The sequence below is a fragment of the Capra hircus genome (genome assembly GCF_001704415.2).
Source record: "Capra hircus breed San Clemente chromosome X unlocalized genomic scaffold, ASM170441v1, whole genome shotgun sequence".
Taxonomy (NCBI): domain Eukaryota; kingdom Metazoa; phylum Chordata; class Mammalia; order Artiodactyla; family Bovidae; genus Capra; species Capra hircus.
In genome coordinates, this window is record NW_017189516.1 from 4680276 (window position 1) to 4707827 (window position 27552).

The 27552-nt window shown below is 35.7% G+C and overlaps 1 protein-coding gene across 2 annotated transcripts in view; it reads right to left on the minus strand.

The window, feature by feature from the left end:
* The window catches only part of POF1B (premature ovarian failure, 1B), a 105837-nt gene that overhangs the window by 24389 nt on the left and 53896 nt on the right, over positions 1-27552 (minus strand). For both annotated transcript variants that reach the window (XM_005700577.3, XM_018043953.1), the window contains 3 exons: positions 24324-24425; positions 19138-19320; positions 4150-4280 (listed from right to left, as the gene is read on the minus strand). In XM_005700577.3, coding sequence (XP_005700634.1) covers positions 4150-4280; positions 19138-19320; positions 24324-24425 — 416 coding nt within the window. The remainder of the gene's footprint in view (positions 1-4149; positions 4281-19137; positions 19321-24323; positions 24426-27552) is intronic.

A 27552-nucleotide genomic window follows, 5' to 3' on the forward strand; every position in this document is an offset into this window, starting at 1 on the left:
GGATCCCTCACTGTGCAAAGCCTCTTGCATGCATTTATAAAAATACATAAGCTAATGTGGAGAATGAGACCTGAAGACTTCATTTCCCAAGGCATGACTGCCTATGTATGTATTGTACATATACAAAACTGCCTATGTATATATATGTGGTATTTCCTGGGTGGCCAAAATAGAAATTGTGGGGAGTCCCTAGTGAAAAAAATGAAATATCTTCTACTTTGTTGTTGTTGTTGTGTTGTGTTAATCTGTCAGTCATGTCCGACTCTTTGCTACCCCATGGGCTGTAGCCTGTCAGGCTCCTCTGTCCATGGGATTCTCAAGGCAAGAATACTGGAGTGAGTAGCCATTCCCTTCTCCAGGGGGTCTTCCCAAGCCAGGAATCGAACCCAGGTCTCCTGTATTATAGACAGATTCTTTACCATCTGAGCTCTCAGGGAAGCCCTTCTACTTTTTTTGTGTGTTACTAAAGCAGCTGCATGCATATGGAAGATTAAACAAGTTAAAATATGAGTCACAATGCTAACTGGAATTATCACAGACCTTTTATGTTTAAAACTATAATTCCAATGCCAACTTAGTAAACATGTTTCTAGTCACTTCTTACTACAAATAAGGAAACAAAACAAGGAACAATCAACAGCAAATAATACTGAAATTTACAAATGTAACCAAAATGGTTTCATAAGATAATCTTTCTTTATCCTGACCCTCCAGCTTACTCATTGCTGAATTACAATTTAGAAAGAGAAGAAAAGTGGAGACTAAAGGGGTGGGAAAAAGAGAGAGTGGAAACAAAGAGAACAGAGCTGGGAGGTGGAAAGGTCAATGTGTATTACATTTCCATTTAGTATAAGATAATAGTGGCTAGAATTACAATGGGCAGAAAAAAAAAGTGGCACTCATTGTATGTCATCTCATTTCCTAGGATGGAAGGAATCTAATAAGGAAAAAAGAAAGAAAGGAGAGGAAGAAGATGAACAGGATGAAAGGAGGGGAAGGAATGAAGAGAAAGAAACTGACAACCTTCTGACAAGCAAACACTCTTAAGCCCCCAAATTTTATGAGATCCTCTCCACTCTGGAGTGTTTACTAATGTGGAGACACTAACTTTCTATTTTCTTTTTGATATTTTAGCCACTCTAGGAATTAAATTCAATGTTTTGAAATGTTTAATTACATATTTAGGTCACCCATGTATCAAAACCTTCAATGAGAGGAAGTTATTTCAAAACTCCAGATTATACTTTTAGCTGGAAGATCATTATAAAATATTTAACTTGCTTGCTCAGTTATTTTGTCTACTTCTAATTTGTGTGAGACTAATAAGTTTGTAATTTATTTATTTCTCATTCTATAAGCCTTTATTGAGTTTGTCAAGGCCATGACCTCTGAATGGATATTGGACAATCTAAACACAAATGTTAACTTGTCCTATCCTTCACACAAACATAACTGATCTAACAGAAAATTTGACCAGTGTAAAATTGGTCTAAATCCTGCAACCTTTTCAAATTTGATGATTCAAAAAGTTGGTAATTTCTTTAAATTGTCTGCAATATATCTAACAATTCAGAGACACATAGCTAGTGTAAAAGTGATTTGCCTAAGGTAAAAAGGTTCTCCCATATGTTCTAGTCCCAGATTTTGACACTTTTATAGCCTTAGGTCAGTGATTCTCAAACCTGAGCATGTATTAGAAACCTCTGGAGGGCTTGTTACTCGGCCTTACCCCAGAGTTTTCGATTCTGTAGGTCAATTTCCAAGTTCTCACATGATGCTCTTGCTGCTTCTAAGCACATGTCTTATATAAATCATTTATGGCTTACAACAAATCTATGAAATGAGTATTATTATTATAATCCCTATTTTACAGATGAAGAAATGGAAGTACAGAGAGGTTAAACAAGTTGCCTGATACTACACATCTAGTATATAACAAAAGCTGGGACATGAACCCAGGATACGAACCCTAGATCCACAATCAGGGTACTTAAGAATGTCTCTATCTGCTGTTGATTTCACAATGTGATACTCTAACAGAAATATTCACAGGGCATGATTAATACACAGAAGAGGAACACCTAAACCAAACAGTATCTAGGGAAGGCTTTGCAGAAAAGCCAAGTCATGGTTTATAGGTATAAGAGTACTCAAAAATCTTTGAATCCATCTCAAGCACTTAGTAGCTATGTGATTTTAATAACTTATTCTCTTTGGGAATTCAATTTTAAACTTTCTATGGTTACTGTGCAAACTAGGTAATATTTAAAAAGCACTTAGCACAGTGTCTGGCACAACAGTGAACATGCAATAGACTATTAAGAACGAGGGGGAAGCTTTTAAGGTAGTGACCTTATGCAAATGAATGAATGTGTGAAATAATTGGATAAAGGGAAAGGATATTTGTTAGCATAAAACCTTGTTGAACTTAGCTAAAGATGGAAACCAATAATGATCCCAATTTAAATAAATAGCTGTGCTTGTCTCTAACTGTGCTCAACTGCATGGATGTAGCATAAAGAAAGCATTCTTTTATTTATTCATTCAAAAAATATTTATTAAGTGCCACAGTAAACCAGTCATCACACTAAGCACCAAGGAAACAAGGGTAAATAAAACATCCCTCATGGGGTAGTGTTTGAATTCTAGGAGTAGTGGGCAATGAGCATTGAATAGAGGAAAAAAGAAGACAATAGATAAGGCAGAGAACTGGACTATCCAGAGTTGGAATTTTGCTAAGTCAGGGGACAATATAATAAAGAAGCAAGGCAGTTGAGGGTGAGGGTTAAGAGAATGGTTGCAATCATAAATACAAAATCAAGAAAAGTTGGGAAGGAGAAAGCTAATAAAACAATATTGTAAAGTAATTAGCCTCCAATTAAAATAAATAAATTTATATTAAAAAAGTTGTAATAGTAGATAGAGAAGAGATTAAAGATTTCTAAGAAGTAGAAGAATCTAAAGTTGGTGGAGTCTGAACTAGAAAAGAATTCTACTGACTTTCTTTTGTCCTCCAGGTTTTTTGGAATTTATGAAGCTTTCCTAAGTTTTGCCTGACAGATGACCACATATATGATGTGATTATGTAGTAAAGGCAACTTTTGGAGTATAGTTCATGAAATTCATTCCATGACATAATATGCTCTCATCTACACATGAACAGTTGATAAAATTGTTCATGTTTATATACCTAAATATCTATTATTGTATAATATCATGCTATAATATCAATTTATAAATAAATATTTGTATATTTATATAACATTTTAAAATAATATGTCATATTTATAAGAATATATAATACTAAATGTATATTAAACTCTGGTCTTCATATGTTGAGCACACATCAATGGAAGATAAACAGTAGTGTGTTAGCAATTGGATTGAATCTTATATCATCAGTGTAATATCTTAAAATGCCATAGTATGCCATGCATTTTTTGAGCTCCTTGCCCAAGTGATTGCATTTGACATCAAAGAACATTAGAAAAGAAGGTCCACTTAATTCTATTTTGACCCTAAAAGAGCTGGTATGATCTCTTCGATGATTTTCATAAAGTCCATTAACTCTTAAAATGAGGTATTTCCTGATATCTGGTCATATAAATAAAGCTAAGTGCTGAAGAATTGATGCTTTTGAACTGTGATGGTGGAGAAGACTCTTGAGAGTCCTTGGGACTGCAAGGAAATCCAACCAGTCAATCTTAAAGGACATCAGTCCTGAATGTTCATTGGAAGGACTGATGCTGAAGCTGAAACTCCAATACTTTAGCCACATGATGCAAAGAACTGACTCACTTGAAAAGACCCTGATGCTGGGAAAGACTGAAGGCAGCAGGAGAAGGGGACGACAGAGGATGAGATGGCTAGATGGCATCACCGACTTGATGGGCATGAGTTTGAGCAAGCTCCGGGAGTTGGTGATGGACAGGGAGGCCTGGTGTGCTGCAGTCCATGGGCTCGCAAAGAGTCGGACACGACTGAGTGACTGAACTGCTCATATAATTATCTTATTACGCCATTAAAAGTACTCAAGTTTTGCTGTGAACCTGAAGTTGCTTTAAAAAATAAAATCTATTAAAAAAATACCAGGGTATTGTAAAGTTTTTGAAAGCTACAACATAAAGGCAAATGATATGTTTATAGTACCTTCCTCCAATTCTCTGCAAATGTTCTAATAAACAGTGATATAGATCCATATTTTTGCGGCTTAGATCAGCAAGCAATTCTCCAAAATATTTCGGGTCCAATTTTTCAGGGCTGTCATCCTGAATTATCACCTAAAGAAAACATCAGTCACTATTATAAACAATATCGTTTCTAAGTTCACAGATATTTTGATGTCAAATGAAAAGAGTGAAATAGCCTATTAATACAAGTAACATCACAAAGTCATCACATAAATGAAGCCACTAAAATTTCTTTGCAGCTGTCATATGCATTTTTCAATATGGGAGGAATTTAAAGAAAAAAACAGCATTGTAATGGCACTTTCAGTTTTTCAGTCAAGTCTAAGTGATCTAATGAATGCAATATGAATAATCTACATGAAAATTCTTGAATATAGATGCTTAAATAAAAGGTAAAACAAGTAAATCAAAATCCCTGAATGGCTCAATATTATCACATGGCTTATTCTTCTGTCCCTTGTTGGAAAAGAAAATGTGGCTTATTTTAATTATACTGACTACAGATGAATTAATCTCATTTGGATTTGAATATGTGAATAAAAATCTATTTGATTACTAGCACAGCTAAAAGAGTAAATAAACTTTCTCAATTCAATGTGTTTTTATTATTTCTTATTGGATTCACTACATTTATTATTTGAGCTGAATATCTAGTCAACCTGACATGGGAAAAACTAGCTCACAGACAAATGTAGAAAATTCATAGACCTCAGAGAGATTTGAAATCCTAAACACAAATTATTATCAATAGGGTCATAGATAAGATTGTTTGGTTTTCTCAGCAACCTCTGCTACCCAAAGAAATAAACTTAAGAGTAAAGAACGAATCATACTTTCTGGTATATTCCACAGTATCTAGCACATTGCTGATTGAACACCCTATAGTTGTTCAGTAAGTATCTTTGAAATGAAAGAAGTCATCTACTTGGTTATGAGACCCAAATGCCAAATGATTCTCAAAATAATTTTTAAAAGTTTCTATCTTAAAGTAACTAAATAAGAATGGCTAAAAAAGCCTAAAAGAGTATAAGCAGCATCCTCAAGAACATAATGGTGATCCCTTACAACCTTTTCCTAAATTCAGGTAAGTCTAATTGCAGCAACCAAATTGAACTTGTAGTAAGAGTTGGAGACAGACTTTTGAGGTCTACCTAGATTTCCAAATCTTGGCAGTGAGCTCTTCAGTGACAGACCCCTCTCAGGAAGTAAGGGTCAAAGTTAGGCAAGTTTTTATTCAGAATAATTGCTAACTTTTGATTTCATGTTTTATTCATGCATTTCTCCCTTATGGACCTTTTGTATTCATCAAACTGGGAGTGGCCTAAAAACACAATTTCAAATATGATTTTAAAGATCAAAGTTAACTGGATAAAAGGAAAATTTAGCTGTCATGTCAATGTCATTCCATTGACCCTCAGGTTATTTCATTGCTATGGCTAACTAGTGAGATAACACCTTCCTGCCTTACCTCTCTGTGTCCCTCCCAAACCCGTCAGCATTCCCAAGTAGAAAAGGGCATTTCTTTAGCCAAGAATATTCAAGTACTGAGCTCCTTGTTAAAATCTGCAAATTAATTTGATACACCTAGCATTTTGCCTATTTTTCTCTCTTAGCTGATTATAATGACCTAACAATGCTGTGAAAGCCTTGGAGCTTTTTTTCCTTTCCATTTTATTTTAACTGATTTTATATTTCAAATTATCTTAAAGTATTTATTTCCTTTTTATTTTTACTCAAATATTCTCTTATCATTGCCTTGTATACTAGTAAACATGCTGGGTATAGAATTATTTGCCCACATTAGTAATTAGTACCATTACTAAAACTTTTGCTCATATGATTTCAGTATGACATCAAAATAAAGAATCACAGAGCACAGGACACAGAATTACTACACAGTATTACCTCTCCAGAAGACCTCTAGTGTTGGTGTTCTCAACAACTTGGCAATTACATTGTCCCTAACTACATTATTTTGGAGGTTAGTTGGGCTAGGTATGGAAACAGTCAAGAATTTTATTTTCATATTGTGAATCTATGAAAAATATGACTCAAGTTCAGGTAATAAATTTTAATCAGCTTGAGAAAAAGTGAGAGCATTAAAATTGTAGAATGGTTCTTTTGACAAAACAGCTGTCAGGGTAGAAAAGCAGGAATCAAAATTTTATTCCTCTGTGGGTATATTCCTCCTTAGTTTTATACAGTACACAAATTATGATAACTTTTAAGTAACACAGTTAAAACCAAAACCCAGTTGGTTTCAAAAGTATGGAGGAGAGGATAGAGAGAAGGCATATTCTTATCTGCTATTAGGTTTTTGATGGAACTATGCTCAATAAAATGAAATTGCCCAACCCAAAACTATGATGCACCAGGTAGCAATATTTTCATTACTAAGTCACAGGTTAGTAGATATTAGTTTTATTGGAACTGCTTGTTTTGCCATTTCTTTTAGAGTTGGCTCATAAACATGTTTTTGTTGACTTGAAAAAGCCAAGATGGAGAGCCTCCCAATGAAACAGGAATGTTTTCAGTCAGAATAATGGTAGCTCTAATGGATGGAGGTTTTCTCTCTGGGACAACATTGAGTTGATAAGATACTTGAGATAAAAGTATCTCACACCAACTCTTCTGCCTGAAGAATGTTGAGTTTTAAGCTAACTTTTTCACTTTCCTCTTTCACTTTCAACAAGAGGCACTGCTCCAGTGCCTACCATCTTGCTGGGGCTTCTCTACCCTTGGACACGGGGTATCTTCTCACAGTCACTCCTGCATCGCACAGAGGGCAGAACTACACCAGAAGTGGCCCCCATAGAGGTCATCCTCAGGCAGGGAAGGAATGGATACCTTTCCAACCTTGAAGCGGTGTGATGAGAAAAAGTAGACACCTCTCCATACTAATGACCAGACGAGTCATACTTCAGAGGCAACATCCTGCACTTTGTTTTTAAGTGCAGGGAAGAGAGGAAGGGTTGGTGTTCTGAGCAGAATCCCCATGATTTACCATAGGAAATGGTACAGACCAGACAGCACAAGTGCCAGCCTTTCCATGCCATGTAGGGCCACCTAAGATGGACGGGTCATGGTGGAGAGTTCTGACAAAACGTGGTCCGTTGGAGAAGGGAATGCCAAACCACTTCAGTATTCTTACCTTGAGAATCCCATGAACAGTATGAAAAGGCAAAAAGATAGGATGCTGAAAGGTGAACTCCCCAGGTCTGTAGGTGCCCAATATGCTACTGGAGATCAGTAGAGAAATAACTCCAGAAAGAATGAAGAGGGAACCAAAGCAAAAACAACACCCAGCTGTGGATGTGACTGATGATGGAAGTAAATTCTGATGCTGTAAAGAGCAATAATGCATAACAACCTGGAATGTCATGTCCATGAATCAAGGCAAATTGGAAGTGGTCAAACAGGAGATGGCAAGAGTGAACATCGACATTTTAGGAATCAGCGAACTAAAATGGACTGGAATGGGTGAATTTAACTCAGATGACCATTATATCTACTACTGTGGGCAAGAATCCTTTAGAAGAAATGGAGTAGCCATCATAGTCAACAAGAGTCTGAAATGCAGTACTTGGATGCAACCTCAAAAACAGAATGATCCCAGTTCATTTCCAAGGCAAACCATTCAGTATCACAGTAGTCCAAGTCTATGCCCCGACCACTAATGCTGAAGAAGCTTAAGTTGAACGGTCCTATGAAGACCTACAAGACCTAGAACTAATACCCAAAAAAATGTCAATTGGAATGCAAAAGTAGGAAGTCAAGAAATACGTGGAGTAACAGGCAAAGTTGGCCTTGGAGTACAGAATGAAGCAGGGCAAAGGCTAATAGAATTTTGCCAAGAGGACTCACTGGTCATAGCAAACACCCTCTTCCAACAACACAAGAGAAGACTGTACACATGGACCAGATGGTCAATACCGAAATCAGATTGATTATATTCTTTGCAGCCAAAGATGGAGAAGCTCTATACAGTCAGCAAAAACAAGACCATGAGCTAACTGTGGCACAGACCATGAACTCCTATTGCCCAATTCAGACTTAAATTGAAGAAAGTAGGGAAAACCACTATACCATACAGGTATTTAGAATGGTTGCTTAGCAGATTCAAAAGCCCTTAAAATGCCATATTATATAAAAGGAATTATACATGATTGCCTAACCCTCTAAAAGGTCATTGACATGTTAACAAGGTCTTCTGTGCTTAGACCCTCTTGTGTAGTAACTTTTTGCTATGTGACAACAGAAAACGTCACTATTAAGAAAAGCTTACAATGTATACATTACTATCCTGCAAACTTTATAATGATATGGTGACACTTGTAGATAAATAAGATTACCACTTCATTAATTTTGCTTTGATTTGAGACATTTCATAGTTGTCAGACTGAAACTGTGAAGTGAAATTCATTTTATGTACCATGCCATATGGCTAACAAGGCAAGAAGGAAAACAATAATTGTTCTCTTCCTATTTTGTAGCACAAAAAGAAATCCTAGCAGGAAAAAGTGTGTCAGGATTTTAGGTCCTGAAAATCCTTAGTGCTATTTTAATCTCCACAAATATTTTAGTAAAGAAATGTTGCATTTATAGTACCTGGTAAATAGAAGATTTCCAATAAATGTTGTCACTGAATTGAATGTACTATACAACAATCACAACTCTAAAATGAAGTCTTGACTTATAACAACAATCCTGTACTTGAAATAAAGATTTAATTTTCTATGAGTAACCCTAGGCAGCAAAGTGTTGCAATGAAAAAAGAATGGAAATTTGAGCCCAAAGTGGAGCTCCCATTTCCTAGTTGTAGGCTAAGTGTATGTATTGCTTAATGTCTCTGAACCTCAGTTTTCTCAACTGTAAAATGTAGTTAATTTACTACCTATTTTGTAAAGTTGCTGGAGGTATTGCTTTAGTGGGGATGAGTAAATTATTAAACTCTCATGTAAAAATCATCATAAAGATAATATCTTTATTTAACCTAACACATACGGACAATTGGCTATTTGAATAGTGATTATAAAAAAGGAGCAGGAGATGGTTATAAATTATTTGCAAACTCTCAGCTACCAGAGAGTAGAGACTCAGTTTTAATATCTTTATTTAATTCCAGCTCCTACTATAGCAACTGAGCATAGTAGAGGCTCAGTAAACATTTGTTGCATGAGGAAGTTGTCATAAAATATGCCATTGGGGCTAAATATTAACCATAGTACATGGAAAAACACTAGTTGAAAGAGGTGCTTTAACAAAGCAACTAAAATTAACTTTATTGAAAGCTAGTTGATGTTGTCCTTGCCCCTCTTTTGGTGTATATGTATAAGCTGGGCATTTTTTTTTTAATGAAATAAGATGATTCTTCCACTCCTAACCAGCTAAAATAAAGTAGATAGTCTGGATTGTCATTTTATAATGAATACCAGTGATTGAATTTGTAACATTTGTAACAGCTTAAATAATTTTGAGTGGAAAATAAAATATATTTTCCTATGATACGACTACTGAAAATTTATTAAGCTATTTCTTGTTAACAATGGGAATTTTGTCACTAATCATCTTTTTCTTTTTTTCCCTCCCTGCAGTTTCCAGAAATCTCAGAGCCAAGTTTTTAGCCCACTTTTACTAATGGCATGGAACTCTGTGGCCTGCATTTCTGTGCGCTCTTTTCTTTCTGGAATTATTGTTCCTTTATATTTATACTGTTCTTGATATTTCTTTTTCTGATCTATTACAGCTTATTTGTTCTTTTAAGCCACTCTAAATACTTCTTGCAATGAAATGGGAAATACATATCCCAAAGAAATTGATTTTAAATGAATATGTATTTTTAATGCATAACTTCTTGGAACCATCTTTGTTTCGACTTTTTCTCTTCTCCACCTCTCTTTCATTTCTTTATTCTGCCATTCCTTAGTATGTAATTTATTCAAGGAATGGAACCACTTCTTTACTATGTAAGCAGAGTCAGTACTCTGACAGACACATATGAAATAGCTCTTTCAATGTAATTTATCTTGCATTCTAACTTTTTCCTTAACCCAAAGGCTAAAAGCTATACCCACAAGACACAGGAAGTACTTAAAAGGTCTCAGTGGCATGATGCTTTCATTCATTCAGCACACATTTATTGAGAACTTACTAAGTACTGTTTTAAGGTACAGTTTTAAGTGCTACTGAAAAAAAGACATAAGATACTCTCTCAAGGTCCTTATGGTCTTTTAGAAGAGCTAAGATATGTGTCTAAATAACTTTGATGTATATAATACATTGACCAGTTGATAAGAGCTATAAAGCAAATCAAATGGTAAAAGAGTTATATAAAGGAAACACAACTTCAGCTATGTAAGAGTGATTTTATGTAGGAAGAATCTTGACAACTGATTAGTTGTGAGGTGGCAAAGGAGAGGGAAAGTAAATTTTAAGTCTTGTAATTAGAGCACTGAAGATATCATTAATAGAGGTAATAAAATGAAAAGCTATATGTGGTTTATTGGAGATGACTGTGGGACAGCCAAGTCGAGAGATCAATTAGTAAAAAATAATGGATTAGACTGACTTTCCTGGTGGTCCAATGGTTAAGAATCTGCCTTGCAATGCAGGGGAAACCAGTTTGATCCCTAATCAGAGAAGATCCCCCATGCTTTGGGGCAACTAAGCCTGCAGTCCACAACTACTGAGTCAATGTGCCACAACTACTGAAGCTCACATGCTCTAGAGCCCATGCTCCCTAACAAGAGAAACCACTGCAATGAGAAGCCTGCACACCACAACTAGAGTAGCCCTTTCTTGCCACAACTAGAGAAAGCCCAAACACAGCAATGAAGATCCAGCACAGCCAAAAACAAATAAATAAATAAATTATGGATTAGAGTTTAGCAGGGAAATTCTGACAGTTGTCCATGTAAAGGTGATCATGTAAAAGTCATAGAAGTCAAGATTTCATACCATATAGTCAAGGGAGAAGAGGTAGAGAAAGGAAAAGAAGGCCAAGGATGGGTTTCTGGGGAATATCTGATGAAAGAAGGAAGAAGAGTTTGAGAATTAGAAGCAGCAGTATAGAATAATGGGAAGAAACAATATCAAGAATACAATGGATCAACAGAATCACTTATCATCAAATTGGAGTAAGATGAAAATGAAACCAAAAAAGAAAGTGAAATTTGCAACCTAGAGATCAATAAAAGCAGTTTCAGGAGAAAGTTGAAATTAAAATTTGGTTTTCAAAGCATTCAGGAATGTGTGAGTAGTGAGGAAATGGCAGGCAGTGAGTATGCCTTCCTGCTTCAGGGTTTTTGCAGATGAAGGGAACAAAGAGTGAGATCATAAATCAATAGATTGGTAGGGTTGCTAAGGGAGTCACTTGAAGATGAAGTTAGAGTCTTAATTCCTAAAGATCCAAAGAATCAAAAGTTTGCTCCAAGTACAGAGAAATTTTTCAATGAAGTAGTGTTGAAGGAGCTCACATAGTGAACTCAAATCATGGTACCCGGACCAAGTAATCTTTGGATAACCATTGAACTTGGAAATGCAAATTGTCAGGTCTCACCAATCTTTATTTAAACAGGCCTGCCAACTGATTCTAGTGCACAATAAAATCTTACTTCCACTGCCCATTCTCAGTAGAAGGCAAGGCCACCTGCAGAGAGTAAGAGAATAGCAGTGGGACCTGGAGTATGAAGAGGGTGGAAAAAGTAAGGATTAGATATTGAGGACCATGGTGGCAAAACAATTAGAATTAACTAAAAGGACTGCCTAGCAACAGAAGGCAGAGAAGACAATGGCACCCCACTCCAGTACTCTTGCCTGGAAAATCCTATGGATGGAGGAGCCTGGTAGGTTGCAGTCCACGGGATCGCGAAGAATTGGACACGACTGAAGCAACTTAGCAGCAGCAGCAGCAGCAGCAGCAACAGAAGGAGTCCAGCAAGATAGAGACAATATATATGAGATTAAATTGGCCTAGTTTGTGAACTTTAACACATGAAGCAGTCAAAATCTAGGGGCAAAGAAAGTGGATGGCAGTTTATCCAAAGTAAGGGATCAGTGAAGTGAGGATTAATCAGAGAAGGCAACAACAATTTTAAGGTTTTCTAGCAAGAGCATTGTTGAATCAGCTGACAAGGGACACCAGCCTAGTTTGGAACAAAGGGTGAGAAAGCTTGCTAAGGGCAAGGTTCAATGGGAATTGGGGAGTAGGAGATGCAAGAAAGTGATGGGACATTCAGAATTCCAGATGAAATACAGTTTCAAGTGATGAGGAGGTTCAAGGAGTGGCCAACGTCTATGAGAGTTGAAGATGTAGTAGAAATGAAGAAATTAACAGTGATGAATAATCATGAGGGCAGAGCATGGGAAAGATCACATGGTGATCTTTCATGGTGGTGAAGTTCTCACAGATGATTCCAGGGCAGGGGTTAGGCAAAAGTGGGAAGAAGCCTATAAGCCTGCCAGTGAAACTGTTGAAGGATGGAAAGAGTGACTAGAAAATCAGTAGCAGTGATAATATGAGCAAAGAGGAGCAGTGTATATGGATTGCAGGGTTTTAAAGAGAGGAAACGGTCGATCACTTAGCTGTATAAAATTGTACTGAGAAAAGAATCAGCAATAGATACATAGAAAACCAAACAAATGAAAAACTTAGGGAATTATTAACACCAGCAAATAATAGTTGTACTAATAAAAATAGCAAAACAGTACACAAATTGGTTCAGCAGTAAATAATTTTTTCATAAGCAATAATAGAATAATATAAACATTGAATAACGATTTAGTCCCCCAAATGGCAGTTTAACTATATTGAGATGATGAAAGGGATAGAAACAGGTAGATGGGGGATTTATAGAACTAAATCCTTATGTATCAGAATTACCAACAGATAATATACAACATTGATAAATTTAAAAATAGCAGCATTGGTATATTCATACTACTTAGCTATATGAAGGTAAACACCAGAAGAAAAAAAGCTAAGAGTTGAAAATGGTTCTCTGGGGACCAGGCAGGCATGGAAAGAGTTGGGACAGGAAATTGCTGTTTGTTTTATGCCATTTAATACTATTTGAACTTTTAAGCTATCTATATGCATGCTCTGATTTAAAAAAAACATATTTTTAAGAGTAAAACTAAAAGAACAATTTTTGTTTGTCACAGAACAAGAGTTCAAAAGGGCACAAGAACAAGAGGTAACAGGAGATAGACAAGGCTGGTATTGGAGAAAAAAATGAGTCCAAAACAGACACCAGTTAAATTTGGGGAAAGGATAGCAGTGAAGAGAATTTTGCACAGAAGATGCTCATTTTCAATAATGAGATGAAGAAGGCAATAAAGATGGAGAAGGACTGGAACCACATGTGACTGAGTGAGGGAACAGGCAGAACTGCTGAGTTTATTGAGCTAAGCAGCCCTAAATTTCCATCATTAGTGAATGACTCATGTTAAATAAATATTGTAACAAGCTTCCTGGACACTTGTCAGAAACAGGAGAGAGAGTGGGATGAATTGAGAAAGTAGCATAAACATATATACACTACCATGTGTAAAACAGATAGCTGGTAAGAAGTTGCTGTTTCACACAGGAAGCCCAGCCAGGCTGCTCTGTGATGATCTAAAGGGGTAGGATGGGGGTAGGGGAGGGAGGCTCAAAAGGGAGGGGAATATAAATATAATTATGGCAGAAACCAACACAACATTGTAAAGTAATTTTCCTCCAATTAAAAAATAAATTAAAAAGAAAGTACCTGACACTAAGATTTATGCAGTCCTGATGTTGACAAAAATTAAATTTTTAAATGATGGAAGAAAGACACTAGAGGTTGGAGAGTTTTTCTTTGGCAATAGCACTAAGTGAGCAGGACTCTTCCCTTTACATCTTCTCATGACTCTAAAAGTTTCCTTGGAAGTCTCAAGCCAAGTGCAAAAGAGTTGTGTGTGCTATATATATAATTATTTGAGCCTTTCTTTAAACACCACTTGTATGACAACTTCTAAAAAATAATAATAAAATAAAAAACAAGTTCAGCTGATCTTTTTCCTGTTGCTAACATATGTGGAATTATCTGTTCCTTGCTAATGGCAGGAAAATGATCACAGCATGTTATTCTCAATGTCCTCGAGAAAGGAAATGTGATCAGCGATGTTCTGAATTTGAAACCAAAATGATGATGTTTCTAAGGAGAACCATGGAAAACATACAAAAATTAGTTTTATTTGAAACATTTTGAAGCCAGGTTTTTGGACACTTGATTTTTAAAAATATTTTAATGCTTCTTAGAACACACTTTAAAGGTGATTTAGTCATGGCAAATAGATGGGGAAACAATGGAAACAGTGACAGACTTTATATTTTTGGGCTCCAAAATCACTGCAGATAGTGAAATTAAAAGACACTTGCTCCTTGGAAGAAAAGGTATGACCAACCTAGACAATATATTAAAAAGCAGAGACATTACTTTGTCAACAAAGGTCCGTTTAGTTAAAACTATGGCTTTTCCAGTAGTCATGTATGAATGTGAGAGCTGGACTATAAAGAAAGCTGAGCACCAAAGAACTGATGCTTTTGAACTGCGATGTTGGAGAAGACTCTTGAGAGTCCCTTGGACAGCCAGCCAGAGATCCAACCAATCCATCCTAAAGGAAATCAGTCCTAAATATTCATTCATTGCAAGGGCTGATGTTGAAGCTGAAACTCCAATACTTTGGCCACGTGATGCAAAAAACTGACTCACTTGAAAAGACCCTGATGCTGGGAAAGGCTGAAGGTGGGAGGAGAAAGGAATGACAGAGGATGAGGTGGTTGGATGGCACCGTCAACTCAATGGACATGAGTTTGAGTAAACTCCGGGAGTTGGTTATGGACAGGGAGGCCTGGCGTGCTGCATTCCATGGGGTTGAAAAGAGTCAGGCACAACTGAGAGACTGAACTGAACTGAAAACTATTAAAATGGGAACCAATTTCCTATTTTGATGCTTTGAAGGATTTGGGGCCTGAGTTTGAGGAGGGAAAGGTAAAGATTCAAACATTCGTTTGAACATCTACTATGTGCTTGGCACTAAGCTGGATACTTTACATATTTTATCTCATTTAATTCTATTGTAGATACACTGCACAGTAAGTGTGATTCTCCCTGTTTATAGATATGGAAACTGATGTTCAGTCCAGTTAAAGTCAATTACCTAGGATCACGCAGCTCAGCAGAATCAGGTTTTATCAGTTCAGTTCAGTTGCTCAGTCATGTCCGACCCTTTGTGACCCCAGGCCTCCACACGCCAGGCCTCCCTGTCCATCACCAACTGCCAGAGTTCACTCAGACCCACGTCCATCGAGTCAGTGATGCCATCCAGCCATCTCATCCTCTGTCGTCCCCTTCTCCTCCTGCCCCCAATCCCTCTCAGCATCAGAGTCTTTTCCAATGAGTCAACTCTTCGCATGAGGTGGCCAAAGTACTGGAGTTTCAGCTTTAGCATCATCAAATTTTATAAACCCAAATAATTTTATTTAAAGTCTGTGTTCCTTGACCTCTGAATTGCAATTTAACTCTAAACACAAACTAAAAATGGGTCAACCTTTAGTATAAGAAAAATAGCCTAACTGACATCTGCTCTATTACTCTTCAAAGACTCTTCCACTCATGTGAAAGACTAATGTGTAAACACCAAAGAACTTACGTAAGACAATTCGTTTTCTGCCCTGCTTTGGCCATGGGATCTGCACAATGAGGTTACCCCATTCTCACTTTGACCAGAAATGGAACCAATTCTATATTATCCACATAGGTGAAAATTACTAGCTCTAAGCTTCCCAGGGCTATTCTGTTTTTAGCAGCACTTCAACTTTATCCACATAAAATACTGAAAAAAAAAAAAACCAGAAAAAAAAAAGTATACAAAAAGCCTCCAGCCTTTACCGGAGCTAAATCCAAATCTCAAACTGAAGGATGAATAATAAAATAGAAACTAATATATTAGTTACCTAACTCTGCCCATTTTCTAAATAGACAATATCTGCTTTGGTCAAATATATTATTATTTGCACTAAGCTGATAAAAGTATATCATAGCATTATCACTGCCTTTGGATAAGATGCTTAATCCTGTGATATTGTTCCCATCTCTGATAATTGTCCCTCACTTCATTTCTACTGTCGCTATCTTAGCTTAAGTTTTACACTTTGTATGGCAAAATATTACAATATCGTAAAGTAATTATCCTCCAATTAAAATAAATAAATTAATTAAAATCAAAACAAAAACAAGTTTTACACTTTGCTGACATATCTTTTAATAATCTTCTCTCTGCAAATCCTTCTCTGTGGTATTTTTCATGTTGTAGACTTATAGTTTATGAAGCACATCAAATATATTTTCATTTAGTCTTTATATCAACTCTGTGAGGTAGACATTGCTAACATAATTTTATGGATAAGGATATTTCTGAGAGATTTAATATTTATTAAGAACACACAGCTTGAAAAGACATAGCTGGGACTTGAACTCAGATCTTCCTACCCTGAAGCTAGTCCACTTTCTGTTATAACACTAAAGCCTTTCCAGTGGCAGACTCTTAATCCATTGGCCTACCCATGTTTACATTATTGACCAAGGACTCTCCACTCTGCTGACTCAACTTCCAGAAGGAACTCTCAGTAAGCTCTGGAGTCAAGATAACTATGTACAAATCCTGGCTCTACCACATGCTAGCTATGCAAAGCCTTTGCAAGTAACAACTTCTGAGAACCTCAGTTTTCTTCTCTTAACAATAAAGGATGCTTGGGGCTGGTGCACGGAGACGACCCAGAGGGATGGTACAGGGAGGTAGGTGGGAGGACGGTTCAGGATGGGGAACACGTGTATACCTGTGGCAGATTCATGTTGATGTATAGCAAAACCAATACAATATTGTAAAGTTATTAAATTAAAAAAAAACAATAAAGGCAATAATGATATCTTCTTCATTCTGATCACTGTGAAGAGAAAACTAATCAATATTTCAATTTATCTTACACAAAGCTTCTAGAATTAATCTAATCATACCTATCAATATTTTCCTACTTAATAACCTTCAATCATTCTCCATTGCCGGCCAAATAAAGTTCAAAATTTTAAACTTAACCTTCAGAAATTATCTGGTTGTCCAGTGATTATGTTTCCATGATTTCACAGCTGAAGGCCCAGGTTCAATCCTTGGTCAAGAAACTAAGATTGTGCCATGACAATGGCCTCACGATCTGGCCTTAATATATCATTTAAATCTTACACTCTAATAGTCTTCATCCCATGTCTCCTTTGTCATACAAACCAAACCACTATTCCTGAAACCCAAAATGTTCTTTCCAAAATATATCAATTTTTCATATGACTCCCTGTTCTTAGGATGTCCATGTCACACACCACCATACCACATATGGAAATTCTATTCACTCTTCAATACCCAGGTCAATCTCTTCCTCCTCAACAAAGCTTTCCTACATCTTCCTTTGAAATTAATTTCGTGTTTCTTCTATTCCCAAAGCTCATTGCATGTTCCTTTTATAACAGACATACTTTGCTTTGTATAATATTTTATATGTTTGCCACATTCCCCTATTATACAATAAGTACCTAAGAGAAATGTGACAATGTCTTACTGATGTTTGTATTTTTCATAGTACCTGGTGTGAAGATTTAATGCTTACAAATAATAATTATTACTGTAAACTAGTAATTACCATTTGTTTAGTACTTACAGTCAGTACTCAACAATCGTTAAGTTCTTAACATACAAGACATGATTTATTCTTACAATAACCCTGTAAGAAATGGATGATGAATCTTATGATGAGGAAACAGAAGCAAAGCAAAGTAATATATTGAACTGATGAACTTTGACCTACAAAATGAAAATTTCAAATAATTAAACCTAGAAAAATGTCTTTCTAATTGTCATTACTAACCCATTTAAGAAATTCAACTTCATCTGGACCATGTTAGAGTAATTCTAAAGCCAGTATTTCCATACATGATATGATATTCAGGGAAAAGATAATTTTAGGCTTTATCAGTTGGAAAAAAAATGTGTTTTAAATCTTTCATGGTTCTTTTTTGTTTGTTTTTACCAATATTGCCAAAGTGCATATCTCAAAGTTTCAGTCTTTAGAAATAACCTCATGCATATTTCATATAAAACAATCATATTTTTATATGGGCAAGGTCCTTTATTTTTTTTTATTCTTTTTTATTTTGCCTTTCAGTTGCATATGAGTTGCCTATGAGAGAGGTCAGTTGAACAAATTATTTTTTACTGGGAAAAATATGAAAACATACAAATTATTTATTTTCCATAGTTCCAGTTATTATTGCTAGTTTTCCCAAGATTCAAGACCATCTTTTTCTCCTTTAACACCTATATAACAGATGTTTACAAAGTTCCAAAGTATTCAGAACATAAATTAGTCACTGATGATTGCATTCCAACATATTTCTTCTTAGCAACTTTTAGTTTCTGTCTTGTTAATGAAACACACAATAAAATGTATTCCTATTATAACCTGAGTTAATATACCAAATTTGCAAAGAAAATATAAAAGTTACCAGCTTGTGAAATGTGACCATTACAATCATCTTAGAAATATCAACTCTAATTCATTTTTCATTTAAATATCATACCTCATGAAAATATTTAATGTTGTACAACTGTTGGATCCATTCAGCTAGAAATTAGATATTCATTTATCAGTTCCTAGCTTCCCTCATAGATTTAATGTATTAATATACCTGAATTATTTTGTGTTCTGAGAAGAGACAGAAAATTTTATTTTAAAAATGCCATAATAAAACACAAATCCCCATGGTATAACCCCTCAATATTTTGATGAAAATTTAATGTAGGTATCTCTACAGAAGTGTGAGAAGGGTTTAAGAGATTATTTCAATTTTACAAGGAATCATTTCATTAATCTTACCTGCTCATGTGTATGGTTTGAGCCACCATGACACAGTTCAATTCCAGTGTTTGTAGAAACTGAATCACTTCCTGTGATGGTTTGGATTTTCTGACTAGAATGGGATTGTTCACAGTGTGGAGAGTGGATGATCTGGGGCTGTTGAACAATGTGATGATTGCACTGAACCTGAGGATAGCATTCCTAAAATACATACACAAGCCAAAAATATTTAGAATAAAAATTATTAATAAAAGAAAATCCATTTTAAAAAATTGAATGTGTTCTTTCACAAGATAAATTAAGCCCTAGGATTTATAGTTTTAATAAGTGAAATATTAGTTTTCCAATTATTCCATTGGAAAAAAGTTGTACTGAACTCTATTTTTATTTGATCAGGTGGCTGTGACAATCCAAATACTTACCTAAGTTGGCCATGGAATTGCATGTTCTGATTAAGTTAATATTCGTTATACTTAACACTAAAACTAAAATGAATATTAATTTTAATTAATATTAATTAATTAATATTTAATTAATTCACTCAATATTCATGATTCAATAGGCACTTCAGGATCTAATTGCATAATATTATAATACTGAAGATATTGATGGATATAAATTAGAAAATAAAATATTGTAGTGACTTTCAGTGTCAGAAGCATAATAGAGTCACAGTGGGGGCAAGTGAAGTTCTTACACTTACGAAAATCAAGCATAAATTAAGAAAAAAGATTGGAAAACAATAACTGAACCTTCAGATCCAGAAAACATAGATTCTAACTCTGATTCTACCTTTAACTCTGTGATCTTGAGAAACTGTATATGCAATTTTATAAGCCTCAGTTTCCTCATGTGTGAAAGGGGAGATAGTAGGTACCTCATTGGGTTGCTCTGAGGAGTAAATTAACTAATGTTTGCAAAGTGCCAAGTATAAAGTAGGTGGAAATTAACGTTTACTATTATCATTATCAAATTTTATCATTGTCACCATCATCATCATCAACTTAATCATCAACCACCCATTAGTTTTGCAGGTAAAAAAAATAAAATAACCATGAGATCCAGAGAGGTAGGATAATTTACTTATGATGGTATAATTAACGGCAAAATTGGGTCTGGAACTTATGACTTCTTGCTCAGAGTTCATTCAGACCATTAGACTGAATTTGTACTGTCTTCAAAATATTTTGGAAATTGTTTTTAAACTAAATCTTTGTTAGCTGTTTGCTTATTTACTGTGATTTTGTTTCTGGTAAGTGTTGAGCACACACTAAGAAAAGATATCTGGTTATTTCAGTTTTGAAGATTTCGGGTATGTTTGAATTTTCTATGTTATTTTGTTCTATTCTACTTTGGAAACAGATACCTTAAAGCCAGTTTTCAAAAAAAACTTTCACCCAGAATAAAAATACTCTGCTTGAACCATAATGCTACATTCATGCACATAAAATTAACCTTGAAAGTATAAATTCAATGCTCTATTTCCTTTTGACTGTGGAAAGGTGAACTATGTTAATGAAGTAAGGCACTTCAAATTTTAAAATTTTTATATGGAACAATTTTCAAACTGTATTAATTGAAGAAACAAGATGCATAAGAATGAATATAGTATACTCCTTGTGTATAATATTTTTAATGTACACACATGTATACTTACAAACATATACAATTGCTTTTAAATATATGCATGGAACAAAAACACTGAGAATGACTGCTTCTGGGAAGAGGAACTGAGGGAAAAGAAGAACAGGACAGAGAAGATTTTTTGCACTCTTTTTGTACCTTTTATATTTTTATGCTTTGAAATTTTTATCATGTATACAAATATCTTTTCATGTATATAAAAATATTTTGGAAAAAATATGTATTAAGAGACACATTTTACAAGTAGGAACTGCCTTGTTAAACATATAAATAAAGGTCACAGAATCAGTTCATAGAATAATTTTCTTCAAGCTGCTTTCAAATAGAATCTTTTTTTTCCCTCTCCCTTTTTTTTTCTCTTCTTCTTCTCTACAAATATACTAGCACTAAGTAAGATCTGCACAGTTTAGAAGTCTGACTGTGTATTATCTAGCTTTTGTACGAATTTTTGGTATGAAAATTTTGTTCTTTTCTGTTACAAAATACCTTCATACACTAGATTAGGAAAAGTCAGGGTGATAGTTGGAGAAAACTTTTACCCAATGAGGAGCTAGTACATTACTGAAATAAAATTTCTTCGGGGGGGGGGGGGGAATGCGTCCTTTAACAGATGAGGAAAAACTTTGAAATGACAATAAAGAAAACAAAACCCATTTCTCAACCATCTTTTCTTATTAATGTATCAGTTGACTCTTGAATGGAATGCTGACAGTCTCTCCATCTGAGATGTCTTGCGGTTTTCCTAAACCCTATTTGACCTGTGAACCACTAACTGGTACCACTGAAGTCTTAGCAGGTTTTCAGTTTTCAGTCCTCATACCTGACTGCTAAAATAATTTTTCGAAGCAAGATATTCATGTTTCTCATACTTTTGTGACATATCACAAGCTGAGTTTTTAATGTACAAAGTTCAAACATTTCTGATTTACCATATCTTACCATATATTTCTCTTCTTTGCTTAAGAAAAATGTACACAGAGTACAATTTATAGACTTCCCTTGTGGCTCCAATGGTAAAGTATCTGCCTGCAATGCAGGAGACCCAGGTTTGATCCATATGAATTGGATAATTATCTTGCCACTGGCATTACTTTACCATCCTTCTACTATAAAGACCTCTTTTTTGGACAGGTTCCATCCCCTAAAAGCTAGTCCAATTTGAATTAGTCTCATGATGACATTTCTTTTAATTAGTCTCATGATGACATTGGCTTCCCTGATAGCTCAATTTGGTAAAGAATCCACCTGCAATGCAGAAGACTCAAGTTCAATTCCTGGGTCGGGAAGATCTGCTGGAGAAGGGATAGGCTACCCACTCCAGTGTCCCTGGGCTTTCCCTGTGGCTCAGCTGGTAAAGAATCTGCCTGCAATGTGGGAGAACTGGGTCAGATCTTTGGACTGGGAAGATCCCCTGGAGAAGGGAAAGGCTACCCACTCCTTTATTCTGGCCTGGAGAATTCCATGGACTGTATAGTCTATGGGCTTGCAAAAAGTCAAACATGACTGAGTGACTTTCACTTCACTTCATGATGGCATTAAGCAGGTTCATCCAGACTCTAGCTTTATCCAGTTCATCCCATTATGTTTCTGTCACTGAGGAAACTAAGCTAGGTCAGAGCAATTGTATTTTCATATGCATGGTTCCTTTAAACCTTAGGCAGTCTTCTATGGCAGTTCCCAAAATCCCAAATCATTTAAGTTATTAATAAGAATAGTGGACATATAAAAGTAAATAGTCAAGTTAATAGTAATTTAGCTATTGATATTATAGTAAATAGCAGCAATGTTCACTGAAAACATCTTTAATTGTTACAGATATGTAGCAACAATAATGTACAGGATATTCAATATTTTTTCTAGGGCCAAGATTTAGAAAGCTGTTTACTCTCTTTGAAACAAGAAGTTGGAAGCAGTGTGAAATGATGTATCTCAAAAATTCCTTACTATTTAAAACTGTCAAGCTTACTGTTTTGGGAGTTCAGTTAGATAAAGGACAGATGTTATAACCTAGTAGCTTGAAGAAAGTGTCTTTTGAAAAACTGACATTTCATGAAGTTTTTCTATTTTGTATCATAATGTACAGAAACTGGAGAATATGTGTTTAATATGTAGTATACTAACTCCTTCAGATTATCTCCAATTTTTGAAGCAGACCAGAATCTTAAAAGATTTGGATGTTTATGATTCTGAGAGCTCACTCTATTTCGTTATTACTGGGTATCAAATGAGTAAATAATATATGAGTTCCAATGAACTGGGTAACAACTGCCCATAAATACTAATAAAAACAAGATATGTTCTCATGCCAAGAAAAATGAAAAAGGAGAATTTAGTATGTTTTAATGTTTCATTTGCATATGAGAAAAAATGATTTTGTGATCAAAATTCATTTGATAGTATTTAACTATCTGTTATAGGTTGAATTACACCTCCCCCCCCAAAATCACTTAAGTCCTAACTCCCAGTACTCCCACTACTTCAGAATGTGAACTTACTTGGAAACAGGGTCTTTACAGAGGTAATCAAGTTAAAATGAGGTTATTAGAATAAATCTTAATCAAGAATGAATGGTGTCCTCACGAAAAGGGGAAATTTGGACACAGAGACAAACATGCACAGAGGGAAGACCACATGAAGACACACAGGAAGGAGGCTATGTGACAATGGAGAATTAAAATTATGCATTTACAAGCCTGAGGCCACCAGAAACTAGGAGATAGGAAGGGAAGAGTTCCTTCCATAGAGGTTTTAGAGGAGGCATGGCCCTTCCAATATGGTTATTTCATAGTTCTGGCCTCCAGAACTGTGAGACAATAAATTTCTGTTGTTTCAAGCCACTCAGATTGTAGTACTTTGCTATCGAAGGCTTAAGAAGCTATTGCACTAATGTAGTTCAAGAGATAAATCCCAGGCTTTGTCTGGCCTGAGCATGCTTGTACCCATTGAGCATGTCAATGTGAAACGTCTACTGGTTTCAGTAACAACTCTGCTTGAAGGATGGAAAGGCACAAGGAGGGAGGAGCTCTAAATGCCATGGAATTACCATCACCCTGCTGTAGTTTTGTACTCTGTACATGGTCTCAGCTAAGCTTAATGGAATTTCAAAAACCTGACTTCAAGATTTCATTTTCTAGATCTTTTACAGTATAGAGTATTTTGCCCATCTGTTCATAGTGTTCATTTAGAAATTCATTTCATATTAAATTAATTAAGAAAAAATTACAATGTTTTAAATTATTATTTTTGTGAGCTTAGTTTAAAAAAATGTACAAAACACTGAGATATCTATATTAAGTTCAGATTCTACCATTAATTTTCTCCATGACTGGGCATCTCTTCATTTCAATTTCTCTTTCAGTAAAATGGGGACAATACTTCAAATGAAGAAATCTAAATGAAATTGTTAAGGATGATATGAAGGGCTGTAAATATAAAGAAGTATTATTATGACTCATAGTGGTCTCACCTGACACTTGAAAATTGAATGTCATTTTAACTCTATTAAAATATTTATAATTCAAAAGCATACACTTATAAACCTTAAAACAAATTTCACATACCTGATCCATATTTAGTTTCTCCACTTTTCTTATGGTTTTTTCATAAATAACATTATTTCCTGGAAAGAAATGGCCTCCTCTTAGGAATGGTGACAGAGGTTCCTACAAAGACAGTAAAAGTTGCATTGTGCTTTGCAAGTTAGCTTTTTGGAGGAAATTGAACTTAAGCAAATATGCATTCTCCAATAAACACTGAGGTAGTGGCAGACATTAGGAAAAAAGGAAATGACATCCCAATAAAGTTCTGAGAATTATAAGGATGTATTAATAAAAATAATATATTTTCTCAAACAGAATAATCTGTATTCCCCACTACATTTTACTAAGCCTAACAGTGTTTGGGGGAAATTAGAAAGGGGTGGGAAAGACTTTTTTCTGTTCCTAAGGAGAAATATAATGTTTCCTATAGAGGTAGATAGGCATGAGGTCAACCACACCTAAACTGGGTTTACTGGAAAGTTTCTTTTGACGTGAAACTATCATTGGGGAAATGTAAAATAAACATAATTTGGCACCACTGAGACTATATTAAAGATTTTTTTTTTTTTTGTAATTCAATCTGGGTGTCCTTGAAATGAAGTGCAGTATACAATTCTTTTTTATGATTACAATGTGTCGGGCAATGAAATAATGCCTGGTGACATGTCCAAGATCTGAAAGAAACCAGGGAAGGGCTAATAAAAATCAGACCAGGAGTCCAAAATAATTGTAATGTGTACTATACGTCTCTCTTTTCTTTTGGTTTTCATGACTTTTCACTTATATGGGGGGATGGGTGAGTGTGGTTATTTTGTTACAAACCAAAAATTGCATTCTTCTTCTTCTTATTATTATTATTATTTTTGCAATACAGAGGAAAAGTATAGAAGGGGATTGGCTAAACTATTACCAGTTAATGTGTTTAGGACCATTTCAAAATCAACAAAATATGATTGCATTTTTGTAGTCGGCTACTTAAAAAATTTTTAGAACAATTGAACTAAAATACTGGTTGTTCTGGTTATTGAGAAGCAAGGCACTCCTGAACCCAAAATATATATTTCTTGTATTCAAGTTTGGAAAAAGAGTGCTCTAACTAAATGTTCCTGAGATACTTTGGCAAAACAAACATAAGTGATTCATTTTGGCTAACTAATGAATTATTAAATCTAAAAATGGATATTATTAAATAAAAAAATGGATATGGTCCTACACAGCTGGTGCAGGAGGGCCAGAGGGGTGGCTGTGAGGAGATACCCCTTGTCCAAGATAAGGACCAGCAGCTGTGCTTTGCTGGAGCAGCCATGAAGAGATATCCCATGTCCAAGGTGCTGCAAGAGGCATCAGAGGGCAGACACACAAACCATAATCACAGAAAACTAGTCAATCTAATCACACGGACCACAGCCTTGTCTAACTCAATAAAACTAAGCCAAGCTGTGTGGGGCCACCCAGGACGGGTAGGTCATGGTGGAGAGCTATGACAGAATGTGGTCAACTGGAGAAAGGAATGGCAAACCACTTTAGTATTCTTGCCTTGAGAACCCCGTGAACAGTATGAAAAGGCAAAAAGATAGGATACTGAAAGAGGAACTCCACGGGTCAGTAGGTGCCCAATATGCTACTGGAGGTCAGTGGAGAAATAACCCCAGAAAGAATGAAGGGATGGAACCAAAGCAAAAACAATACCCAGCTGTGGATGTGACTGGTGATAGAACCAAGGTCTGATGCTGTAAAGAGCAATACTGCATAGGAACCTGGAATGTTAGATCCATGAATCAAGGCAGATTGGAAGTAGTCTAACAGGAGATGGCAAGAGTGAACGTCACCATTCTAGGAATCAGCGAACTAAAATGGACTGGAATGGATGAATTTAACTCAGATGACCGTTATATCTACTACTGTGGGCAGGAATCCCTTAGAAGAAAAGGAGTAGCCATCATGGTCAACAAAAGAGTCTGAAATGCAGTACTTGGATGCAGTCTCAAAAATTACAGAATGATCTCTATTTTCAAGGCAAACCATTCAGTATCACAGTAATCCAAATCTATGCCCCAACCAGTAATGCTGAAGAAACTGAAGTTGAACGGTTTTGTGAAGACCGACAAGACCTTTAAGAACTAACACCCAAAAAAGATGTCCTTTTCTTTATACGGGACTGGAATGCAAATGTAGGAAGTCAAGAAACACCTGGGGTAACAGGCAAATTTAGCCTTGGAATATGGAATGAAGCAGGGCAAAGGCTAATAGAGTTTTGCCAAAAGAATGCATTGGTTATAGCAAACACCCTCTTCCAAAAACACAAGAAAAGACTCTACACATGGACATCACCAAATGGTCAACACCGAAATCAGATTGATTATATTCTTTGCAGCCAAAGATGGAGAAGCTATATGCAGTCAGCAAAAACGACCAGGAGCTGACTGGCTCAGATCATGAACTCCATATTGCCAAATTCAGACTTAAATTGAAGAAAGCATGGAAAACTGCTAGACCATTCAGGTATGACCTAAATCAAATCCCTTACGGTTATACAGTGGAAGTGAGAAATAGATTTAAGGGCCTAGATCTGATAGATAGAGTGCCTGATGAACTATGGACGGAGGTTCATGGCATTGTACAGGAGACAGGGATCAAGACCATCCCCATGGAAAAGAAATGCAAAAAAAGCAAAATGGCTGTCTGGGGAGGCCTTACAAATAGCTGTGAAAAGAAGAGAAGTGAAAAGCAAAGGAGAAAAGGAAAGATATAAGCATCTGCATGCAGAGTTTCAAAAAATAGCAAGGAGAGTAAGAAAGCCTTCCTCAGGGATCAATGCAAAGAAATAGAGGAAAACAATGGAATGGGAAAGACTAGAGATCTCTTCAAGAAAATGAGAGATACCAAGGGAACATTTCTTGCAAAGATGGGCTCGATAAAGGACAGAAATGGTATGGACCTAACAGAAGCAGAAGATATTAAGAAGAGGTAGCAAGAATACACAGAAGAACTGTACAAAAAAGATCTTCATGACCAAGATAATCACAATCGTGTGATCACTCACCTAGAGCCAGACATCCTGGAATGTGAAGTCAAGTGGGGCTTAGAAAGCATCACTACGAACAAAGGTAGTGGAGGTGATGGAATTCCTGTTGAGCTATTTCAAATCCTGAAAGATGATACTGTGAAACTGCTGCACTTAATATGCCAGCAAATTTGGGAAACTCAGCAGTGGCCACAGGACTGGAAAAGGTCAGTTTTCATTCCAATC